Here is a 14,742-nt window from a genome sequence, read left to right on the forward strand (position 1 = left end):
CGTAAAACAACAGTACCTATAATATCATACCAACACCAAATGGCAAAAATACTATAACTCACTAGATGAGTCTGATGAAGAACAGATTGAAACACGTTGTGTTTTATGGGTTAAGCGTGCTGTCTCTACCACAAACATTCATGGTTCATTTTATTTGTTCTTTTTTGTTCTTTCATCTTACAATTGCCAGTATCTCCAGCCCAGCAGTACACACTGTGCACAAAGCTTTTTTCTCTTTTCAAATATTTTTACCTACAATAAAAAAGGTGTGTTACTTAGTAAGTAAACTCAGTCACTTGTAACAAAGAAAGACCATGGCTTACTAAAGGAACATTTAAAAATAATATAGCAATAACGTATTTAAACCGTGTTAATATTTAACTCTAAGTCACAAAGAGCCTATTCTAATTGCTTATAAAACCATTAAATTATCTTATCTTAATATAACATGGTAAACTTAGTGAAGTTAGTCCTCTGGATTTTTAACATGACAATAGTGTCCCATCAGCATTTTTGCTTGCCTCAAACACATAAGCTTAGCCAGCAGAAAAGTTAATCAAATGTACCTCTCTGGTTCATTTTTGTAATCTTTTGTTTACATCCGAGATGTACAATGCAACCCAAATCATTAACAGTAGGCTATTGAGTCTACAAGTTATTGATGGTAAGTAAAATGCCATTTTAATGGAGTCCAGCTTTGTTATAGAATGCATCTGTTGTTGCCCTTATGCTTAATTAGTATTTCTTATGCTGGAGGAAATAATTCATTAAATAAAAAAACTTAATTATTTTAACTTAATATTAATTAGCCAATCTGAAGTTAAAATATTGGACCCAGTGTTCCCCTTCAGATTCTGTCTATGGTGCCCAGGTGAATGTACTTTGATTTGTTTTGTGTGGAGGTTACTGGGTATTGATGCTAAACTGAAGGTTAAACTAAATCTGAACTCTAACTGAAACTCTAAAAAACAAAATATTTCCTTGTGATTAAGGCTGTTGATGTCAGTAACTTGATGCTTACAGCTTTTAATTAACCCAGCCTTCACCAATACTGATAAGTCTGAAGTCTCAATGTGCCCCAATGTCATTTCAAGGTTGCGAGCATAAAATTGAGATTTCTGTTCTTTAAAGTCCCCATTTTTTTAAACACCCTTCTTTTACTACCCTTTTAATATAATTCTTTCCCCTTTTATCTGGAACGTACAACTCCCTATACACTAAATTCATTATCCTTGCTTGCACTCCTTGTTGGCCTGTGAAGGGTATAGACATCCATGAAAATCATCTCCTACGAAAAATAAAAGGAGTCTCCTGCCACTCTTTTCCATCTGTCAGGATGGAGCTTCACCAGGGGACCTCTATGTCTTATGTATCCTATCAAATAACGTAGTCACCATTTGCAGTTCTTCTTTTGAATCCCAGTTCTCCACATCCTCCTCTTTCCCGTCTTTGCCTCCTCAGTGCTGCTTGATCGCGATTAAAATGCACACGCTGACCTCTGCGCCTTAATCTTCTCTCTCCCTAATTTATGCCTTTCTCTCCATCTCCCTACCACCACCACCACCTCTCCTTTCTCTCTTTTCTTGCAGTGTCCTGTGGGGCTGAGGCCAATGAAGGATGGCTCAGGTTGCTATGACTACTCCAGGGGCATTGACTGCACGGATGGTTTCAATGGAGGCTGTGAACAGCTGTGTCTCCAGCAGCTCGTGCCCCTCGAAGATGACCCCAGTTCCAGCAATGTGCTCATGTTTTGTGGGTGAGAATAACCAACAGGGAAAAAAATGTAAAAGCTTCTTCATAAACTAGGCTTCATGAGTGAAATCTCAATCAAGAAATTCTTCCTCAGGCAAATTAAGGAAGTAAAGTGAGATAGAAAGGTAAATAAGAACCAGTGACTTTATAATTACCAAATAATTTCTGTATGTGATGAGAATTCTTGCAGAAAATTACAAAACAAATGGATGGTTTTAATGTGCATATGCATCCTTTTCAGGAAGTGTTTTACAATATCATTTAGTCCACAGGTCACAATCTTGCTGTATTTTCAGGCCAACTCTGATGGCAAGCTTTTATAAATCATTTGATATATTCATGTATACAGTTTAAATAGAAAAAAATACAAGAAGTATCTACATTAGTAGTTAAAGTATATCTACTGGATATGATTTTTCTGCAGAATTACTTGAATTTTCCATGCGTTACTCCTGCACATTATTCAGTGATATATTTGTTCAGCACCTTTTTCCTCATGTCATTTCCTCTGAGCTGATACAGTTTTTGATCCCTAGAACTAGATTGTGTCACATGGCATAGTAATTTACAGGAAGTTTCCATTTGAAAAAAGGGCCACGCACCTGGTCACCAACTGCTTTACACTATGGCATTCCAACAGTTCCAAATATTTTACTAAGGGGCCTGTGTGGCAAGAAATCATGTTCGACACTGTTATATCAACTCTACACTTATACACCAAGTAAGATGGCTCAATGGCATGTTTGTATTATTTGCTTTCACAGCAGAAATCCCTTGACAGGAAACTTCTGCATACTGGCTAACTGTACTGTCTGATTGTTCTGCTACTACTGCAGCACACTTTCTAACATCTGTGATCTTTGTGGATGTCAATCGGGTGTGTACGAGACAACATTGAAAAGGACCCATCAGGCTGGAATTGTTTAGTGATTTGATTGACAAAATGATAACACATAAGCTTAATGGCATGAGGTGCAAGTCCAAACAGATGTGACTAAGAATCCACAGGTTAACAGGAATGGGGCAAGAAAAAGGTGCAGGATTCCAGTTCAAGTTCCAGGTTTCAGTTGGAGACGGGCAGGTATGAATACTGTGGGAGGTAAATGGGGAATGAGGAACAATTGAGCAAGTGGATGTTAGGAGTCAGGGGACTGGAACAGTTGAGAAAGTCAGAGGGCATCTGGTGGATTGATGGAGAATGGCAGGCCCCGAGAGTTCCTAAGAAATGCATGGGCCTAGGGAAAGTGAGAAGTGGCTGGAGACCGGGACAGGGGGGAACTTAAATATAAAAATAAAAACAACTGAAGCAGCCATTGTTACAGAGGGGATTTTTAGTTCAAGGCTGTAGTGTAGAAAAGAGGTTGGCCAATTGGGAGATACTGATCTGATAACCAAATGATGATCTAGTAACATTGATCCCTGAAAGTTGCTAATTTCATATGCCATTGTGAGGCCAGTGCTGAAATGACTAATGCAAAGAAAACTATGAATACTTGTCTAAGTGAAGTTCCTGATGACATTTGGGTTTCTGGAAAGTGGGAGCTTAACAGAGGGAGCAGGCTGAGAGGTGAAGGATATCCAAATTCTCCTTGAGATATGTCAGGTCCACAGTGTGGGATGGCATAATTTCTTCCAGAATATTAGGCACGTATGAACTGATAAACATCAAAACGCAATTTGCATCAATGTCCACTTTCCCCGATGCCAACATTTATAGAAAGGGAAAGGGCTTTGCCTTCATGCCACGGGAAGACACTGCTCCACCAGGTCTGCTGCATTTTCAGGACAGTGTTGCCAAGAGTGGCAGAGTCCTCTTTCCCACTGAGGCGCTGAGACCTGATCAATCGCATGAGCGCAGACCTCAGCTCCAGCCAACAGCATCAGATACTCAACCTCATCTGTAAGGGAGGATTGTGCAGATAGACAGAGGAAATATGAGAACTGAGACTACTTGCACGGTCTGCTGGATTCTGTTCTATTGGAATTTGTTTTCAGCAGAGTGCTTGTGTCCACAATCTCCACAATGAAAATGGCAAGTGCACTGCTTCGCTAATGTGAAAGACATTTTGGCCAAAGTTACAACATTTAGCCAAATTGTTTTTTTATTTTTATTATAAAGTATCAACCTTGCATTAATACTTGTGCACAGCCCGGATATATTCTGACTGTGTGATAGTGTGTATTTAGTTGGGTGGTAAGTGGTCTACAGGTGGCAGGATGGTCAAAGAAAAGGGCAAAGATATTTGCTTGTTAGTTCTACATTTGCAATTTGAGGATGAAAGTAGTGGGATGGGACGGCCCAGGATCAGAGGGCTCTGCAGTGGGTGATTAGAACTGCTCAGAAGATTATTGGTACCCATCTCCCGAGCCTCAGTGATATTGGTGAGGGTAAGGTGCCTACGCAGAGTCCAACGGATACTAAAGGACAGTACCCACCCCAGCCACAGCCCGTTCACCCTGCTGCCTTCTGGGAAGAGATATAGAAGTTTCTGCTGCCACACCACCAGACTGCAAAGCAGCTTTTTCCTCCCAAGCTATCAGACTTTTAAGCTCAAATTCATCCTCAGCACTACTCCATTGATAATATTTTATTTCTGTTTGCATTTTTACAATTGCTTCTGTATTAATTTATATTGTCTGCTATGTAACAGAAGGGACTTACAAAACTCAATTCCACTATATAACTTGTTGTATTGAGACAAATATAATGTACCTACCTAAAATGGGATCATCATTTTATGGGTTCTTACAGTGTCAGTCATCCAGATCTCTTGTGGGTTTTTTTGTGCATTTTGCTGTATCATCAACCTGCAACATGTATGCCACAATTCATCTTCTCATGTTCTTGCCAGAAACTGTACACATATGTATCCTTTCACTTCAAGTGTAAATGGGTTTATTACATATTATACATTATGTTCACAGCTTTTCCCTCTTCCTCAGGTGTGTGCAGGAGTACAAACTGGCAGGGGATGGGCGTTCCTGCCTTTTGCAGTCAGACAACTGTGAAGGACCTAAATGCCCAAGACAGGATGTCCGCTTCAATGACACCCTGTTTGGTGAGATGCTGCATGGATACCACAACAAAACCCAGCAAGTCAACTTGGGACAGATATTCCAAATGACCTTCCGGTAACTAGTGTACAAGTACACACATTTACACTCAAATGCTCATCGTCAGAATTCCATGAAGAAATTATTTCCATAAAAAAAATATATTTTCTTATTGATACATTGTACATTATAGTGCTCTTTCCTTCTCTTTAATCGTATTTAGAATCTTGTCTTATCCTATAAATAATTTTTCCTTCTATTCTGTTTTCTTTTCATCTCTATTTTGAAAAGCATTGTTTTATTATTTCCATCTACTGGTGTCAATTACACTAACAATCTTCCCTTGTGACCTGTTGTTTCACATCTTAGCTGTTTACATTTCCCTGTGTCTCCGAGGACACATCATCAGGAGTAACGGTCGTCTTTTATCAGTTTTTTGGGTTGTAGGAGAGATAGAAAGGCTTGAGATCTCAGCGGAGCAGCTCTGAGAATCAGTAGTCAGGGTTTGCCGTTGGGGTGCAAACACAGATTTGTGTGTGTGTTTGTGTGTGTGAGAGAGAGTGAGGATTGGGACTTATCCCATGGCAGTTCTCCCTAAACTGTCAACCCTCTGAAAACCTGGCTCACTCTGATAAGTCACATGCTGTTTGTGGTGAAATGCTCCTGTAATCACAGTGAGATGATGAGGGTCTATCTATGCACGAATACAGTATACACAGAAAAATACGCTCAGCCTGTATCTGCTTTCTGTCTTTTATTTACTCACACTCTCTCACTCTCTATCACTCTCTCTCACTCTCTATCACTCTCTCGCACGCACTCACACTTTCACACACACACACGTAGTATATACCAACATGGTATTTCAAGTGACCATGAAAGGCTTTTCATCTGTTCTGCCCTATGGGCCACAATAGTTGCACTTGGCTAAACATACAGCCGCATGATATGTCTGCTGTATGTCCTCAGGGCCTTTGTAAGGTGTACTGTTATGAATCTGGATTTCTCCAGCATACATGGCACACTGGATTCCTTCATGGAAACAGAGAACAATTTCCAGTTTCCTGAGATGTGTTGATGGTCATGAAATAAGTAATTTGAATAGTTGGAGACTTTTTTGGGTGTAATCAAATTATATATTATAGAGAATGCACAGAAAGGCCATTAGTAAATGATTTCTAGTCAATAGTGCTGCACCATGACTTTTAAGTCCACATTTTTCATTCAAAGTAGCCTCAAGAAAGTGTAATGTGAGTGATGTAAGATCACTATTTGAATCCATTGGAAAGCTGCTTTTATTAAGTCTTCTCTCAGAAGTGTACTATAATTCAGGCACTGTAAGTTCACATAATTCCTCAAAGAAGTCAGCATTTAATGTTAGTAATCCACAGAAAAGGGCACTTCTGTGGTAATGTTATTTTATCCTTATTACCAACGTCTTTCAGATGAAGTAGTTCTAAATGACATTAAGTTGAATTTATTTGGGATATACACTAGTAAACAACTGCGTCTGTATCTGTCCTTGAAAATGCCTTTGGGATGCAGGCGCCCTGAACTAAGTGTGAAGTGTCCTTTATTCCTTTGGCTGCATGTATTGTCTAGAGAGATTTATTTTTAAAAGATAGCTGATAAAAATAGATAATGTAATACAATAAATAGCGTTTGCATAAGGAGGGAACACTGATACAAATGTGTTTTTTTCCCCCAGTCATTAGAGAGAAGCATGTAGCAGAGCATAGAGCACCGGGTGGTAAAGGTTGCATTGTTTGACCTCTCTTACTTGTCTGTGGTGTGTAATGGAAAAACTACAAGGTGGAAGAGTTTTGGGCTATGACTGAAACAAAGAACTATAATACTAACTTTGATCATGTAAAGAGCCATGAGCTGGAAGGGGCCTCAAATCCATCTTAAGAGAATTTGTAGGAATGACTGACATGTCTACAGCCTAATATGTGAGCCTCATGTTCCCTGAAAGTTCAAGGGGCTAAACCAGTTGGGGACTCCCCTTTTAAAACACCATACATGGCACAGTTTGACAGATAAAACAAAGGAACAGTTTGAGGATTTCATACCAGGGGAAGCAGTCAGTCCTGATCTATTTGCCCTCAAGCAGTGGAGAGCACAGTGGGTCTTCTGCCACCAGACTCCTACTCCACACTGGATTACATCAAACCATGGCCACTAAAGAGATTTGCACTCAAGCCAGGGCTCCGCTGGGGTTATAAACGCGACAGGTTTAAACTAGTAAAACAGTATGGCAGCGCTGAGACACACTAGACAAGTAATGGAAGATCTGAGGATCTTTATATGGGGGAAAAAGAACACAGAGTAGTACATGGCACACTTGGGGAAAAAAGATCCTGAATCAGTTAATTGACATAGATGTTTTTGACCCAAAAGACCACAGCATCTCTCTGGTTCCTTCCACACTTTGCCAAAGACCTTCATCTTCTGCTGTAAGATTCAGAGTTTAAAAAGATGATAAAAAGGGGTGTATTATAACCAGAAGTTACTATTTTCTTTAGCTCTGTGATGGACATACATTGTATATAACAACTCAAACGATGCAGTCCAGTGGTTGGATATGTCCTAGATCACCAATCTAAGAAAACACATCAGATTTCTGTAAAATACACAACATTGGAACTCTTCCCCACCTCAACCTTCATTTTATTACACCTGTTCTATTTGCACCTGATCCTGGAAGCTAGAAATGCTAATTGCGAGATGCATTCTCAACCACACTTACCATGTTCCCCGCAGTTGGAGTCACACTTCACTGATTACATGCAGAGGACAGGCAAAGTGCACTTCCAAGCTGATGTGCCTCTTTGGATAAATAACACATGAATCTCTAGGTGCAGAGTGCGTCTGAAACGAAGCCCAAAAAGCATTTATGCAAACCGACCCAGAGTTCAGCAGTTATTGGAGAGGGCAGGCAAACAAAGGGGAGAAAAAAAGAGAGAAGTTACTCTCTGAATCTGTGATGGAACTAAGCATCAAATTGGGGGAGAGACACTTTGTTTATTGGTTACCATTTCGTATGCATCACCACTGTGTTCCCATCTTTGTATTATGAGCCTGATCAAATGTATTTCAGTTAGCATTTTGACAGTCACATTTTTCTTGAGCTATTCATCATTCTAAGTCTAACCAGACAAGCTAAGCGCCCAGGAGTATAATACTTGACTCCCTGTGCCTCTAATTAAACATGTGTATTACTGCATGTCATCTCACCAAAGTACTCATTCTGCTCATCAAATCCTCTGTGTCTTTTGTCAAAAGAACAATAGCTTTGTCTTCTGAATGACTCACTCCCATAAGATTATACTTCACACTCCTGATATACAATATATATTTATAGCAATATGTTACAGCTGATATTACCATAATTTTCTCCACATCCCTTCATGCCGTCTTTGATATGCAGATGCAAGTCTTATCCCATAGTGCACCCTTCTTCCTCTCACACCTCCATTGCCCCCCCCCCCCCCCCCCCCCCCCCATTCTTGCAGAGGCAGCTCAAAGTGAAATATTAGATGATTTAGATGAATTATAAGATCCATCACAGGTAGTGTTTCAGTATCAAATGATAGTGATTTAGGAAGGTTTTGCATATGTTTTCTTTTAAATTGATCTCACTTTGCTAAGCCTCTTGAAGTGGACCACGGGAATGAATTTTGCAAATGGCTGCAATGAAATTACAGAACAATATGTCATGTAAGCATGCATTTGTGTGATAAAGTTACATGTGTTAATGTGAATGTTTCGGCTGAGAACAATTCCATTACAACGTGATTGCAGTGTCACTTTGTTTAAGAATCCAGCCAACAGATAAAGTACATGTTTTCATCTTTTTTCATTTAATAATTTTCTTCTTGTGAATGCAGTGGAGGCAGGCTAGTTACATTCTTTTTGAGAGCACTTTACATCCTCTAGATTTTTAAATGCATATCAGCCTCTCAATTTAATTTTCAAATCAGTCTGAACTGTTTCTTGTACTGTTCTATTATTTTTATTTGTAGTCCATGTTCAATTTAGTCCTTTGTGCTCTTATATGTACAGTAATAAGATAACTCATAGAGACATATGGATACACACACACACACACACACACACACACACACACACACACACACACACTCTCAAATCAAATGACAGTAGTAGAGTAGAGGATGTGAATGTGTGAAGGGTGGTGGGGCAGTGATAATAGGCAGTATATTTTTGCCCCTGTCACATGAATTGCCACACACACACAGAGTATACACACACATCGCATGAGCTATATGGGGGTGCAAATTGAAATTGGGGAAAACGGCAGCATTAAGGGATAGTCACTCATTGGGGCGAGACAAATAACCAGACACATACAGTACATTTACACTCTGATGCACTCAGTAGTACTTAGCAATTTGAAGCATGTAGTGGGAGAACATCTACATAAGGCTGGTTGCTTCCAGGTCAGGAACTTTTCAAATTAAGATGACCACATTAGTGATATTTGTCCTGATCTGAAATAGTCCCCTTGGAAAACCCGTCATTCAAAAAAAAGTCTTTCTTCAAAAAAGTCACATTAATCATAGGATAGCCAGCCCTGATCCAGAAGGACAATTCAACTCAACTCATAATGTGGTCAACCTGAACAGACCCTAACAGAGAGACTACAAACACCACCCAATGAGCAGCGGCGGTTGTGAAGAGCAGCAATACATTTCATCTTTACCTGCACTTCACAGTTCACACACTCTATCTCACCTCAGAAAACATGTTCTTTTCTTGCAATCACCACCTGATCTGAGCTGATAGCGAGTCTGCTTGGAACCACTTGGATATTGGACGTACTGACACAGGGAGCTGAGACCAGCTGCAAAAGAACAGAACCCTAGTGGAGGCGATAATTGTCTTCCTGTCTAATGCAATTATATGTAATTTGCCATAATGCCATAATGAGACACGAGTTCAGAAACATATGTAAATCACATTTGTCTTCTGTACATTTACAAGCTGACGAAATTGAATGAAGTTGCTCGGGATAAATATTTCATCACACCCTGAGTAATGAATCCTGTTCAAATCAAGCTCACGCATTCCTCTTTTGATAGACAGACACTCTGTCCTTAGCGTTTCCCTTCCTTCCAAGCGGTTATACAGTGAGAATGCACCGCAGTGAATGACTGTTAGAAGTTTGGGTTGTCACAAAAGAGAAGCAGTGGTTGAGAAGGAGAAGAAAAAAATAAGCTTCACCTGCTTTGTGAAGGTGACGCTGCCACCCATGTCACTCTGATGCTGAAGACGCGCCACACAAAAAAGAAAAAGTGAGGAAGAAAAGAGACAAAACCGCTTTTGATAGGCACCCTGTACTAACTCTTCATCAGCGCTCACCTCTCAAACTAAGACAACGCCACAACATGAATAATTTGTGAATCTGGCAGCCCACAAAGCTCACAGGCATAAACATAGCCACATTTCTACGTTCCTCTGTAATTTTCAGTAATTATCTCCTTGGTGCACACACGGTAGCTTCTACTGGGTAGCTGAGTCAACAAACATCATAAGGCAATTTCTTCCCACATAATGAGTAGCCATAAGATAGTGAGCCAGACTGTTGAGGTGAAGGGTTAAGCTGCTCAAGGTTGATGAGAAGCTTCTTAATTCTCTTCCTAAAATAAATGGCCTGCGTGCTCTTTCTTTTTTAATCTACCAACATTGAATTTAGCACATACCATTGTATTCTGCCCCACGCATATGTGTGTTTCTGGGCAGCACCGGTTCCAAAACAATTCAACTAAAGACATGGTGGCACTGGAGCACTGATGGTTATTCAGATAATAATATTGTATGTGTTTGATGCATATGTTAAATACATTGTGCCATAATTAACTTCAGTTGCTAGATGCCATACACACACTGTCTGTGTGAGTAAGCACATGTTTAGCTGGCTTGTTGACACAACAAATGACTGCTTCCCATGCCTTGGACACTGACAACTGGGACAGATTGTTTGCTAATTAATTGTAGTGGGTATAGTTGAAAGAGCAACTCCACCATTTTTATGTAATTCAACCTGTGAAAGCAGTAATATTTTAACACTCAGTGCCTCTGGAGGGAATTTTCTGTAGCTGAGATAACCCCAATGATGTCATCAATGTAATCTATGCTTGGACTTGGAGTTTATAATTTTTTTTACAGAAAGCCTGCGTTACAAACTGGAGTTATGCCATTTGTAAGATGTGGGTGAGAACCAGGTTGGGAACGGAAAGATGCTATCAAGTTGCATTATGTGCAGGATCTAACATTTATTTGGAGATTTGGAGATTGACCCATACTAAGACTCCTTTTATACCTAAAAGCATCCTGTATCTGAATATCATCTAGAGGAGAAAAGCCTGGTAATGAAGCTGTAAATGCACACAGAATGTATTGCAGTAGGAATGCTACTGGATGGACTAGACCACATCTGGAGGTGGTTGGATCTCAGTCAGGTGTCAATGAACAGTTTGACCACATTTTCCCACCAACCACTGCCAGCCTCGGACAAAGCTATAGTTAACTTGGCAAAGTACAAATGAGTAGAGCCTATAGGGCTACACCTGATTTGATTTTATTCTATTTATGTATAAACAAAGTCCCGGGCCTCTGGTAGAGGACCCGAGCTTGAGGATGACACATACCACTCCGCAAGGGGTGAGAGGGGGATTTATTTTTTTATATTTACTTTTAACATGTTTTAGTCTCTTAAGTGTTTTCTTGCTTTTATCATGTATTTGTTTTTATGTGTTTTATAGCCTTTGCACTTGTCAAAGCACTTTGTAACTTGCTGTTGAAAAGTGCTCTATAAAAAAGATTATTATTATTATATTATATTATTATCACAGGAAAGCTTATTAAGAACTACATGTAAAAGGAAAGCCTCATGATCAGATGTCATTGTTGGATGTCAAGTGTAAATGGAGTCTAAAGGTCAGGTTATCTCAGTCTTTGTTCATTATTTGGATCCCCATTAGCGTCCACTAAGTATTTGCTAGTCTTTAACTTGACTAACTTGAAGTGCAATACTAAATTGCTGTGCAGCTGACATTACGCACTTCCCGTGGTAGATCATACCTGCTCACCCCAAATTATATAGTGCAAGAACAGGCGTTCTGTGTGTCGACTGGGAAAGAAAGAGGTAACATTCTCCCTATTACAAGTCAGTATACCAATATGATTTTGAGGCTGTTATTTTAAGGTAAATCGTTACAAAATGTTGCTTTAATAGGTAGATTCAAATTTGGTATGTTTTTTTATTATCATATCAGTGTTTGCTGACATAAGTCTTGATTTCCATGGATGTTTGCTTCCACAGATGGCTTAATTTTTTGGAAAATGCTGCTTGTGAAAAAGTACTTATGTGTTACATGCACCTGCAGACTTTGTGGCACTTGTGTTTTGTGGAACACGGAATGGATCTGCTGCGGCTGGATCGTACCTCATTTGTACGTTGCCATGAACAATAGCATGAATGTAAATTAATGAAAATAAACTCTTTATTTTTATATTTGATCAATTAATTTACCAGCTTGGTGTTCACATATGTTAACAGCAAGCTTAAGCAAAACCTACGTATTTTCTTCACACATTGCAGCAGCTGACCTGTAAAGATTTAGATAAAGTTGTTATTCACAAATTGACGTTTTAGCAAAGGGAATTTAGCAAAAAGGATGCACGTGTAAGAGGAACTTCTTAAAGCCTCAGTGATTCCTCCGTGTTTGTGACTTAGTGGACATAAGGTGAGCACGTTTGGGAGATTGTGGAGGCTTGGTGTGTGTGTGTGCTCAGACACAATTGTGTGGGTTTGTGTTTGCTGGTGTGAGTCAGTCCACATGCGTACATGAGTGTGATCACTCCTGAAGCAGTAACGCTCAATAACTCACATGGCAAGGCAGGACCTAATAGACCATAGCCTAATATCAGCTAATGTCAGAGAGGCTTATAGCTGACTACCTGCTGTTTGACTGGGGAGAGAGAGAGAGAGAGAGAGAGAGAGAGAGAGAGAGAGAGAGAGAGGTGGATTGGTAGAGGCAGCGATAAGGGTTGAGAAGGAAAATGAATAGGAAAATAAATGGAAAGAGAAAAGGCTAAATCAAAAGAGCAAAGCTGTGCAAAACTTAGAGAGCGAGGCACTAGGAAAGAGTAACTGAGGGAAATGCAAAAGAGGATACAGAACAGCAGTGGTGCACCAAATGAGGCTTGCATGCTGGACTGTGAGGCAGTAATCACACATTGCACACAGGTGTAGTTAAACCGGGCTGGAGAATTAATGGATGCAAGGTTTATGCAGCTAAAAAAACAGTAGAGTCTGTATACCAAAACTCCTTTCACATTTTTACGTAACGTCAAATGACAATATTTCAGTCTGTTGTGGATCTTCAGGTCAAGCAATTACTACCCCATGTTAACTCTTACAGTATATACAACAGCAAATATTAGTTTGCCTGATGTGGTTCACCCATTGTGCTCTTGACATCCCCAGCTCAAGAAACAGTGTAAAAGGAAGTGTTAAAATGTACAATGTCTTATACCCTTAGAGAAATACATTTTGTAGACATTTAGAGAACATTATATGAGAGCATGTGTGTTGAGAGATGTTTATTTCTGGGGCCTGTCTTTGTAAAGTTGCCGAACAGACAGAGTCCAAAACAAATTTCCCTTTGGGGACAATAAAGTCTTATCTTATCTTATCTAGACAACAAAATAAGGCAGCAACCTTGCTATTAACTTCTATACGACGACTCATTCTATCATGCAAACTCATTATATCCCGTACAATAAAAAGACAACTTGCCATCAGTCAATATAGCCACATTGGTAGATTATTTCATGTTTGTTTGTTTTTTTGAAGAGACAGCAATGGTCCTCGCTATTTGATAAACCATATTGTATTGTTCTGGAACTTCTGATTATCATACAAAAGCACCCCTGAATCATAAGGAAAGGTGGTAACGTCATAAATACCCCTTTGTCCAGAATGTAGCTCCTTCCTGGACCTCATTCTGAAAAGCAATTATAGCAGTGGCTTCTGTACACAGTGCAACTTTTCAGCTCTTTGAATTACTCAGTGTTTATTTTTTTTTTTCAGCGTTTGCCACCTGTGGCCCCGCTGAAGTAGTTTCACATAGACTTGTTCAACTGAAGGGCTAATTTATCATTTAAATGAAATTGTATTTGTTATTGATTAAACAGACTCTTCATTTCTCCACTTAGAGACTTTGCAATTACACAGAAAATTTGCATGTGCATGCACGTTTTTGTACAAATCGCTCTCAAGCCACTCTGTGAAACCTTTACCTTATGAAGTTTTGCATTTCTATTTTGCATATGTAATACCTTAGGAGCAACCAGAAACAGGGACAAATATTTTGTGTAGTTAATAAACTTAGCTGGTGATGCTTTTGTGCACTCTTGCTAGACTGATAAAATCACTTGCATGTGCAGCAGCCAGAGAATCAATAGTAGACAGGAGGGTGAAAAATGAGAATATGCAGCATAAAGCATTAAACCCTTAGCCTCAGATTGTGATAGAGTTGCCTCACAGGGGGTAGGCTAACAATGCCAGTCCTCCAAAATTGCTTCAGCTGCCTCCCACTTTCACTGAAGGAAAACTGCAAGGAGTAATTTGTGAACCAGGTCTGAATCCTAAATTAGTGGCTAGATGTTTTTAGTACTGATTAATGAACTACTGGTGTAGCTGTGACCTGTAGGGTGGTAGCACTTTTAGTAATTTTGTATCCCTTCTGGACTACTGTCTTAACTCTTCCCCTTCCTCATCTATCCCATCACTCTGCCCTGATTTTCCGAGAGTGTTGCCTTATGCTGTAAATTTACCAGTCATAAATTATTCATACATATCAATTCGTAAATAGATGGCAGCTCCAAGCCATTTTTCAGTTTTATTCA

At 39.6% G+C, this 14,742-nt stretch overlaps 1 protein-coding gene across 1 annotated transcript; it reads left to right on the forward strand.

The window, feature by feature from the left end:
- Nucleotides 1-1,589: 1,589 nt before the first annotated feature.
- On the forward strand, nt 1,590-4,884 carry LOC119889594 (astrotactin-2; the record flags this gene model as incomplete). The annotated part of the gene is made up of 2 exons (XM_038700434.1): nt 1,590-1,756; nt 4,696-4,884. Coding segments are annotated over 2 exons (356 nt in total), but the record flags the coding sequence as incomplete, so codon positions are not given.
- Nucleotides 4,885-14,742: the final 9,858 nt, after the last annotated feature.

The sequence above is a fragment of the Micropterus salmoides genome, unplaced genomic scaffold, assembly GCF_014851395.1.
Source record: "Micropterus salmoides isolate LMB-PRFRI ecotype aquatic unplaced genomic scaffold, ASM1485139v1 Ms_hic_scaffold_550, whole genome shotgun sequence".
In the NCBI taxonomy this organism is placed as follows: Eukaryota; Metazoa; Chordata; class Actinopteri; order Centrarchiformes; family Centrarchidae; genus Micropterus; species Micropterus salmoides.